General features: G+C 43.3%; 1 protein-coding gene across 1 annotated transcript; it reads left to right on the top strand.

Annotated features, from left to right (window-relative positions):
• Positions 1-531: 531 nt before the first annotated feature.
• Positions 532-9,301, top strand: PPIF (peptidylprolyl isomerase F). Its single transcript, XM_059820964.1, has 6 exons — positions 532-720; positions 2,956-2,986; positions 3,871-3,959; positions 6,166-6,262; positions 7,083-7,158; positions 7,576-9,301. Exons 1-6 carry the CDS (start codon positions 532-534, stop codon positions 7,709-7,711), a joined length of 618 nt encoding a protein of 205 aa, XP_059676947.1. The 3' UTR covers positions 7,712-9,301.
• Positions 9,302-9,878: the final 577 nt, after the last annotated feature.

The raw sequence follows: 9,878 nt of genomic DNA, 5'->3' as shown, positions 1-9,878 counted from the left end.
TGCCCCCCGGGGGCCGGCGGGACAAGCCGAAAGGCGTTGCATGGAATTACAAAATTTTAGAAACTTCCCGTCACTGTTGATGCCTGGGGTAAGGCGTTGTGACGAAATGTGGGAAAAAAAAAAATATCCCACCCAAACAAACAAACAAAAAATCCAACAGCCCCTACATACCGTTGCGAAATTGCAGGCGGTGAGAGGACGGCGCGGGTCCCCCTCGGCAGCCGTGCGGGCAGCCGGAGCCTGCCACGGCCCGTCGTCAGGGCAAAGCACCGGCTCCATCCCGCCCGCGGCTGAGCCCGCACCGCAGCCGACGAGCAGCGGCAGCTCCGGTGCCCCGGGCCGCCTCTTCCCGCGCTGCCCCACAGCGCCCCCGCCGCCATTTTGCCCTGCGCAACGCCCGCCGCCCCCAGGGGGCGCTGTGGCGCCGCGGCGGAGCCTATAAAAGGCCGCGGTGGCAGGGGCCGCGTGTCGCCGTGTGTGCCAGTGTGCGCCAGGCCGCGCGCCCTGCCCGCCCTCCTGCCCGCCCGCGGCATGCTGGCGCTGAGCGCCGCCCGCCGCCTGCTTCGCCCGCCCGGGGACCTGCTGCCGCCGCCGGGGCTCGCCTGCATGTGGGCGGCCGGCGCCCGCGGTTGCTGCGCGGCCGGTGCCGGCCCGCCGAACCCGGTGGTGTACTTGGACGTGGGCGCCGACAACCAGCCGCTGGGACGCGTCGTGCTGGAGGTAGGGGCGCCTGGGCTGCCCGCAGCGCGCCTGGCGCCGGGGCCCAAGGGACGGTGCCCGGGGAGCCGAAGGCGGCGGGCGCCCGCGCATGGCGGCCGGTGAGCGGCAAGGTCAGGGCGGGCCCGCGGGGGGGCGGCCGGCGCGGCGACCGGGGCCGCGGGAAAGGCGCGGCGGCCCCCGGTGCGGCCGTGAGAGGGGCGCGGGGGGTGGCGGCCCTCGCCGGGCTGCCGGAGGCGCTGCCCGGCCGCCCTCGGGGCTCTGCTCCCTGGGCGAGAGGGCGGTGAGGTGGCCCCCTCCCAGCTGGGAGGCGAGCGAGGGGCTGGAGTGGGGCACCCGTCTTGGGTTTGTCGCGGTAGCGCTCGGCTGTGCAGCAGTCAGTAAAGTCATCCCTGCGGGAGGGGGCGGCGGGGTTTGGTGCTCGGGGTGGTGCGGCCCCCGAGGTGGCGGTTGGGCCGCGCCGTGGCAGGGAGCCTCCCTGGGAGAACACTTCGAGCCGTGGTACAAAACCTGAAACACCGACCAAGAGTGAACTTGCTGCTGAAGGGTACTGCTCGCTTGAGCGGAACAGGCACGGTTCCAGCAGTGACAAAGCGCCCGAAGCCCCGGCACGGCCCCGCGCTGCCAGTGCACGGCGGGACCCCCCCGGGCCGGCCTGCTCCCGCCGCAGCGCGCCCATCGAGGTCTTCAGCCACTCCTCCGGCTTCGTCCCGTTTTCCCCTTCTTTTTCCTGGGTGCTTGACGTTTGATTCTTAGTCTTTGGTTTTCTGAGGTGCTGCCTCGTTGAGCTTCCCGCTTCGTGTACCTTTGAAAGGTTTGCACGGCTCTGTTCGAAGGGGCAGCTAGCTCAGCAGCTGGCTCAGCCAGCTTTATCCTTAAAACTCCATCTCTGAAACACTCAGCCGCTTAAAGAAGGCCTGAACAGGAAAACTGCGGTACGCTCCGCTCTTACGAAAAGCGTGATAAGCACCGAGACTTTAATTGTGGTATACCACGTATCCTTAGGGCCGGGCACGTGCCCCTGAATACATGTGTTGTGTCCGGGAAGGCATGCAGGCTGTGCTCCAGAACCACGCGCTGGAGAGGGAATGCTGCTCTTCCAAATTGCTGCCTACTGGGGGAATTCAGTGTGGCCTTATGCCTCCAGCACCCACGTTGGGTCTGTGTCAATAGGTTATTTTCTTTAAACATAATTCATAAGGGTTCCCTCTAAAAGGGTTTCCCTTGAAGTTAGAGCCCGATTCTTTTTTCTTCATTGAAAGTGTCAGGATATAAATTAATTGGACACTGCCAGCTCTCATGTTCTTAGGAGTTAGCGTTTGAGGGACTCGTAGGTAAAAATATGCTGTGCAAGGTCTTTATTCATCAGTGAGATTTAGTAAATAGCTGGATGGTATTATAAAAAAGTAGCATTAATGTTAATATATTTCTTGTGGTAACATTTCATTTCCATGCTAAAGATTTTTAGTGTGCCCAGTTTACAGAGTATCTGAATGTATTGCAGCATTGCCTTTGGCTAAGTGGTGGTTAGATTCAGCTGCAAATTATAGGTATACGAGGAGAGCATCCTAGGGAAGGAATATTAACTTCCTGCCACAGCTATGCTGCTTCTAGATGTCTGCTGCTGGCCACTGTCGGGATGTGTGACTAGATAAAACTGTGGTCTGCCCTGATATGGCCATTTTTATGTCACTTTTCCCATGCGATTATAATGCCATATGTATTTGAGATTAGTAAAAAGAGGTCTACTAATCAGAATCAGAAATTTCTATTGGTAACAAATGTGTATGTAACGTCATAAGTCAATTTTAATGCACAGTTTCTGCTCTTCTTTTTCCTTTGTCTTTTCTGCAGATTTCAGTGGATGGCTCTGTGCTGGGGAGACTTATCTCTCCAGTTGTATCCAAACTGACTTTGATCCTTGGGGTCCATCATAAAGATTCTTCTTAGTTATTGCTAAATTATTGTGTTGATCGATGAAATCATTAGACACTGCTCAAATTGCTCTTTGTTAACTGGCCAAAGAGTTGCATTGAGGGGATATTTTTAATTACTAGCCAAATGCTTGGAAGGTCTTAAGGTGTTCTTGCAATTTTGGGTGGCTTGTGGTTTCAGATAGCTCATCTCATGAGCTAACCTTCATGAAGAGTGTTCAGTTGTACCAGTGTGCCATGCAGAAGTTTTTCTATGTGTATATGAAAAAGCTGACTAGTTTTTTTGTTTATTTTTCTTTAACAGCTGAAAGCTGATGTGGTTCCAAAGACAGCAGGTAAGGCATCATCTCCAGAATTTCATACTGAAATATTTAAGGTTTAGATTGTGATTTTCAGGAACAAGAATATTCTGTTACCTTTTGGAAACTATTTCTATGTTCCATACCCATTTGTTAAATAGAGAGATACAATACGAACTTTGTCAGAACAGTGCTAGTGAGGAGTTATCATTTGTTGTTCCAAATAGTTTCATTTTGTAATTTGTGCCAAGACAGTACAATCCATATGTTTGGTTACGAGTGATGAATAAATATGTTTAAAAACACATTAGTTTGCGTTAAAATCAAACCCCAAAGCAAATAGGAAACGGTAAACCAAAGGGATGGTGTTTCCTAGAGTTTCCAAAGAGCATATAGGGTTTTGTTTTCCTTGTCACTAGCTGATCAGTGCACTCTTGTTACAAAGTTTCTATGTTTTATCACGTGCTTCCTTCCTCATCTGTTTATTTTGGGGTCCTGAAAAACTTGTACTTTTCTTTCAGTTCCCAGTAGATGAATATCCTTAAAAAAAAAAAAAAGCATCGTCTTCACAATTACTATAGAGAACAAAGGCATGACAGTCAGAAAATGAAATCTTTGACTCCAGAGTGGTGGGTTTGGGGAGGTGGGGGGGTTGGAGGTAAAATATAACAGCAAAACAAAAGGGAGATGAGATGGAAAAGGGTTGTGTTTGTACCCTGTTCTGAGGCTAAACAAGCTTTGTTTCCTTAGCTTTATAACAGGCTTTTTAAAGCGTGGAAACAACTAATAAATCAATAATACCTTAAAGATACTATAAAATTTTTGAGGTGTATGAACTTGGGACATAGTTAATCTAGTTGTGTTTGATGATATTATATATCGTGTATGGCAACATAATACTTTATACTTTGTTTTCACAGAAAACTTTAGAGCTCTTTGTACTGGTGAAAAAGGTTTTGGGTATAAAGGATCCACTTTTCACAGAGTGATTCCTTCATTTATGTGCCAGGTAATGTGGGTTTTTTTTTTTTACTTCTGCTATTAAATTTATCTGTATGTTATTTATATATTTTTAGAACCAGTTAGCCTAGTAGTAGTAACATTTTAAGTGGCTCTGCTCTTACCTTTGCTGAATACAGAATAAAGAAGTGACAAGTGTGGCTTGTGTTTTTGATCTTTTTGCTATGGCTGTTGTTTAGCACATCTTTTGTACAAATAAATGTGAATTATGTGTAGAGTGTTTTAAAAAAACTGGCTTAAGGCTTTAGGCTTTCTGTTTTTGTATACCAGTGTACTTAGCGTGGGGCGTATTTGGCAAAATGGCACTTGCTTGGGCATTTGTGGGTAGAATGACAAATCAACCATGTGTTCTAAGTGAGCTAAGAAAACAACATGTCCATTCTTTATTCCTAGTAGAATAATCTGTTCACAATAGAGAATGTTTTTTTAAAAAAATTTTTTTTTTTTTCTGAACATCTCCCTAATATGGAGGGGAGGAGGGAACCAAAAGGGTTGGTTGGGGTAGATTTTTGGGATGACACGCCTGAAATAGATTTTGTTTTGATTTAAAGGATGAATCTTTCAAAATTCTTAATTAAAGTCCATGCACGTTAGCAATTTTTTTCTTAAAGAGCAGCAGTGACAACAAGCAATTTTTTTCTTAAAAGAGCAGCAACGACAACAACAAACAAATGGAAAAAGCCTTTTTGAAAGCCTTTTTTCTACTGTGCTTGGCAGATGAGCAGGATTTCAGCTGCTGTAGTCCAGCAGATTGTATGATTCCTGGTGGTCCTCTCTTCCCTTAAAAGAAGCTACATTTCAACAGCATTGCATCATAGAATGGCTCTGTGAAAAATTTGACATGAAGGTTATAGTAAGCGTGCTTTATTTATTAACTGATGACTGTGATGGTTCTCCCTCCTCACTTTTTTATTTCTAAGAAGAGAAAGGGGACAAGTGTGCTGTAAAGGACCTGTTTTCTTGCCTTTGAAATGCAAACTGCGGTTTTGTGATACTGACAAAGGGACAAAGTTTAGAAGTCTTGCTGGGGTCAGAAATACACGAATATAAGAAAAATAGAAATCCTACTCTCAGTTCTGTCACTAATTTGTCAAGTTCTGTGTAAGTCTGTTCTCCTTGCCTCCCTGTTTTGTCCCCATGAATGGACCTGAAATGAGGATACTGGGTGGTTGACTCCGTGGTATGGCGAGATGATGAATTGATGTTTAGGAATTACTTGGTAGTCATTACCAAAGTGGAAATACTGTCACAGGTTTCAAGTACTGTAAAGTGAGAGGACATAATAGAGGCCTCTCCGCTTGTTGAGATAGAGTATTAATATGATTCAGGCAATTGGTATAGCCTAATTGGAGGTCATCATACCCAGGGCTTGGCAATTCAGGTGCCTCCACATGGCATGCGGAGCATACTTGTGGGACTGCGTAGGAGTAGCTGTAACACCACCTGTAATAGATTGCTCAAGGTGAGAATGGAAGGATGAACATCACATGAAATTCTTGTTAGGTAAGAGTTCTTTGCTGGCATGGGTGATGTCACTTCTGGGAGAGGAGGTGGCAGATTGCTGGAAGCAGTGTTTAGTAGCCACCTTTGGGAGTTGCTGTGGCTGGGGTTTTTTTGTTTGTTGGGTTTTGTGTGTCTAACCTAGGACAGGTGGTCACATTTTTCCCAGCAAACAGCATGTTGCTGAGGGAAGTTTACAGTAGCTCAGGTGTAACACTTAAACAACAAAACCTAGAAATAGCAAATAGTAATAACGGAGATCCTGACCAGTATTTATACCTGTTGGGAGAAAGCAAGAAAGGGGGAAAAAAAAAGTTCTCAGGTCTTGCCTATGGTAATGAATTTGAGTGATTTTGTTTTGAGGCCCTTGAAGTGTTTCTTAAAATTACTGCTATTTGTTGCGTCACATTTGGGAGCAAGGCTGGTAACACAGGAAGGTGGTTGTTGGAGTTATGGAAGTCAGTTGGAGAGTATCAGCAATATCTGGAGCAGAAATTTACTTTTAGCTTGATTGTATCTTCATCTAGTTACATGGTTTTAAATCCTCATGTGACCATACTCATTCTTAACCTGAAGAAAATTTGGTGATTTTATTAGTTTTAAATCAGAGCAAGTGAGTATATTTTCAATAGCATCACTTATGATGTAAAATAATGCTTGTGTGCTAGTAAAGTTAATAGCCATTTCTGTTTCAGGGTGGTGACTTTACCAATCATAATGGAACTGGTGGAAAATCCATTTATGGCAGTAGATTTCCAGATGAAAATTTCATACTTAAGCATGTAGGACCTGGTAAATAAACATATTCTTTCTACCTTCTAATGACTATAACCTCTAACGAAGCATTGTTTATGAAGATGTATTTTAAAAAAATAAGGTTTTCTACATGTGCGGGGCACTTGGTAGTTACAGAAGTATCGAGGAAGTTTAACAATGCATTGTCCCTGGCATGTGCTTATTTGTGTAGACTGCTATACAAATATAAGTCAGCCTGTAACGGGTGACATTGCCACTCTTGCTCTCACTATAGAAGGGACTGTGCGAAATAAAGTATGGGGTTTTTGTATTTTACTTACAAATTCTACAAAGGTGAAATTACTGCTTTTATTTTCCTCTTTCGTAAGTCATAGACTTGAATTTTTACTTACATGATCACTTTGTTTCACTTCTGCGGTAATCCGGGGTTTCTTATTTGCCAGATAACACAGGCACGTCCTTTAAGTTCAAATTAAATCGAGAAAAAATAAAGGAAAAGCCATACATAAGAACATCTAATTGAATTCTATAGTCTCTCTTTCTTGGATTGTTACTTCCTCATCAAGGGAAACTACTGCTGCTGTTGAACCACAGCGGAGGTTACCTGATGTTAATCACATTCAGGATGTGTACAACTAATTACATTACTAACGTTCTTGCTGTGGAAAGAAGGGAGGCTGCACTTGAGGGAATAGTCAAAGACAAGAAGCTGGCATTAGAAATCATTTGGAGACAATGTGAGACCATCACATCTTCTGTCTATCCATCTTTAGCCTTAAATGTGCAAAGGAAAATTGTCTTCTCTACTGCGTACTTGTTACACCAATCTAATAAGCTGCTGCTGCTGTTGTTCTAGGTGTTCTTTCAATGGCCAATGCAGGACCCAATACAAATGGATCTCAGTTCTTCATTTGTACTGCAAAAACTGACTGGTAGGTTCTCACCCCTGCATATTAACCTGATGAATTGATACCTGGATCTGGAGGGTTTGGGGTTTTTGGGGGTTTGTTTTTTTTTTTGTTTGTGGGTTGACTTTTTTTGGTTGTTTGCTTTGTTTTGGGGGTTTTGTTTTTAATTTCCAAATTACTTGACTCACAATGGAAAATAAATTGTTTTGTGCTACTTGAGGGAGGAAGGGCTGTGAGGGTAACAAGGCTGCTGTCCCTCATAGTACTTCTAAGATCCAGAGCTAAAAGTATTTCATGTCATTTGTAGAGCAGTTGTGCCTTTGCCATAGAGTTGGTCAGCTGGTGAGAGCTATGAAGATCTGCTAACATCCCTCCACTGAGCTCAGTTTCATTCAGTCTTTATGTTGTTTTAAGTAAAGCTTCTGTTTATTTGTTTTACAGGCTAGATGGAAAACATGTGGTTTTTGGGCATGTAAAGGAAGGAATGGATGTCTTGAAAAAAATTGAGAGCTTTGGTTCCAAGAGTGGAAAGACCTCCAAAAAGATTGTCATTACTGACTGTGGCCAGCTCTCCTAGCCTTTTGCCCTACCATTCAGGACAACTTTGATGCTGTGAAAAATGAATCATAAAAAACCCCCAAACATTTCTGATCCCATGAGTAGCACCTATGGAACCATATTTTCTATTTAACTTGGTCCAACTTTTTATACTTATATTAAATAATACTGATTAAAAGCATAAAACAATAACTAAAACATGTTTTAATGGAGCTACTTTGGTAGTCACACTGATTTGGTAGAGTCCCATTGCGTTTTGAAGGAAGTAGTACGGTCACCCAGAGCGCATCTGGCTGCAGTGTTGATACTGTTCTTAGGATTTGGATGTTTCAGGTGTTAGAGTTGGTGGTGGAGTTGACAACTAAATGTTCTATAGTTGGGGGTTAGATATAAATTGAGAAATACTGTGTTTCCTTTGGTGCTAATAAATGCCTATTCTGTTGTTCGTCTCATCATTTTGAAAAAAATAATACTAACTAGTGCTGTCAAGGCTGTCTGCAACATGACTGTCAGACATTTTCTTTCTGTGTCTCAGTTTAAGTCTATCCAATAGAATTAATGTGAGGTTGTGGGGTTTTTTTAAAATTAATTCTGTTTTTATCTTTTTTTTTTTTTGGTAGTCTCAGACCACTGTTTAAAGTTGAACTCTACCTTACCTTGCTTCAATGGAGCAATTTGACTTCTGGGTTAAGTAAATTGCTTTAGGTTGAGGTAGCCTACTACTAGAGCTCTACCTGGGCAATAAGACCACAAATTAGCCAAAAGATCATGGGACTTTTTTATTCTGCAACTGTGAACTTGCCTTGAAGTGCAGTTCTGCTCTGAGATCTGGTTCTGTGAGGAATACAGCACAGTTCTCAATAGATAGCCTATTTTTGCACTTTGAGAACATAATCAGAGTATAGTGAGCTTGCGTGAGTGAGAAATAGGTTTCATTCTTTTTTGTCCTGTTGGTCCTGCGAAGTCAGCCCACCTTGGGTATTACTTGATTATGATTTCTTCTCATGCATCATCATCAGGAGTCGGAATTGGTCACCATGAAGTCACAAGGAAAAATCATTATTGTTGGGGTTGATGCACGAAAAGAAAAGAATTCAGCTGATCAGATACATGTATTTCATTTGTATAAACCGGTACGTTTTAAGTGGAGTTGCTTGAGCAGTAACAAACGTTGGAACCTCACAACATCACTTTTAGAATCACTAAAGCTGTGAAATATTAACACTTGTAGGGAAAAAGCGCTTGACTGTTTTTGTGCAATAATCCTGTAACTGAAGAGAAAAATAAAATGTGATGGCTCTCTTGAAATGTGAATTTACTTCCGTTGCATTCTGATAATATGTGGGTTTAAAACTATTTTGCACTGGATTTTTTATTCCACTGAGGGCTGCATTCTTGTGTGTACGAGGTAGTATTCAGAGTGCAATTTTGCAGAAAATGGAATTGAAAAGCTTTTTATTCTTTCCACTGTAGCTGTTTTCATTTTTCTTTGTAGTATTTTTGAAATACTAATTTGTGCGGGTTAGGCTTATTGCAGTTTGATAGAATAATAATATTTTTTGTGTGTTCTCTTGATTTGTATATGAAAAATAATTAAAAACAGTTCTACCACAAAAAAAGTCTGTTTCTTTCTTAAGTATGACTTTGAACACTTACTTGAAAACAGGTGTATGAGGAGCTGAAACCTGTTGTGTTTACTCAGGCTATTCTATTCTGTCCACTTTGTGATGAGTCTCATCTAGTGGTATTCAGAAGCCATGCTGCCGTTCAGAGATACAGCCAGCGAGAGGCGGGGTAATGGTGCCATGCTTTGCCGCTCACTGCTGAATCCAAAATACCTGGTGTATGGATAGTGGTTCAGGTTTTGAGGCTGTTCTCTTTTCTCATTTATTCCATCAATTTGCAGAGATAACTGGGAAAGTGCAAATTCACTGAGTGTATTTTTAAATTTCTGAATTCCTTTTTGAAAAGCTGGTAGTTCCAGATTTTGCTGGACAATTGAGGAAAAGCTTCTTCCTTGCTGTGTACTCAGAGATGACCTTAAGAATTTAGCATCTTCCTGTGCATCTGCAGTATTTGTAGACTGGAAAGCCCAATGGAAGATGCTTTGCCACAAACCGATCCATTTTCTCAGAACTGTGTTAAACCTTAAATAAGTAATGGTAGTATGCATGTTATAATGCTGT

The sequence above is a fragment of the Gavia stellata genome, chromosome 9, assembly GCF_030936135.1.
Source record: "Gavia stellata isolate bGavSte3 chromosome 9, bGavSte3.hap2, whole genome shotgun sequence".
Lineage (NCBI taxonomy): Eukaryota > Metazoa > Chordata > Aves > Gaviiformes > Gaviidae > Gavia > Gavia stellata.
This window is presented reverse-complemented; position numbering and strand designations above follow the sequence as displayed.

Bases quoted from the DNA above. Each gene is read 5' to 3' on its own strand.
- PPIF (XM_059820964.1), top strand. From the start codon at position 532: ATGCTGGCGCTGAGCGCCGCCCGCCGCCTGCTTCGCCCGCCCGGGGAC. The intron at 6,263-7,082 runs GTAAATAAACAT...CTGTTGTTCTAG, and splicing joins ACTTAAGCATGTAGGACCTG to GTGTTCTTTCAATGGCCAAT. The intron at 7,159-7,575 runs GTAGGTTCTCAC...TTTGTTTTACAG, and splicing joins TGTACTGCAAAAACTGACTG to GCTAGATGGAAAACATGTGG.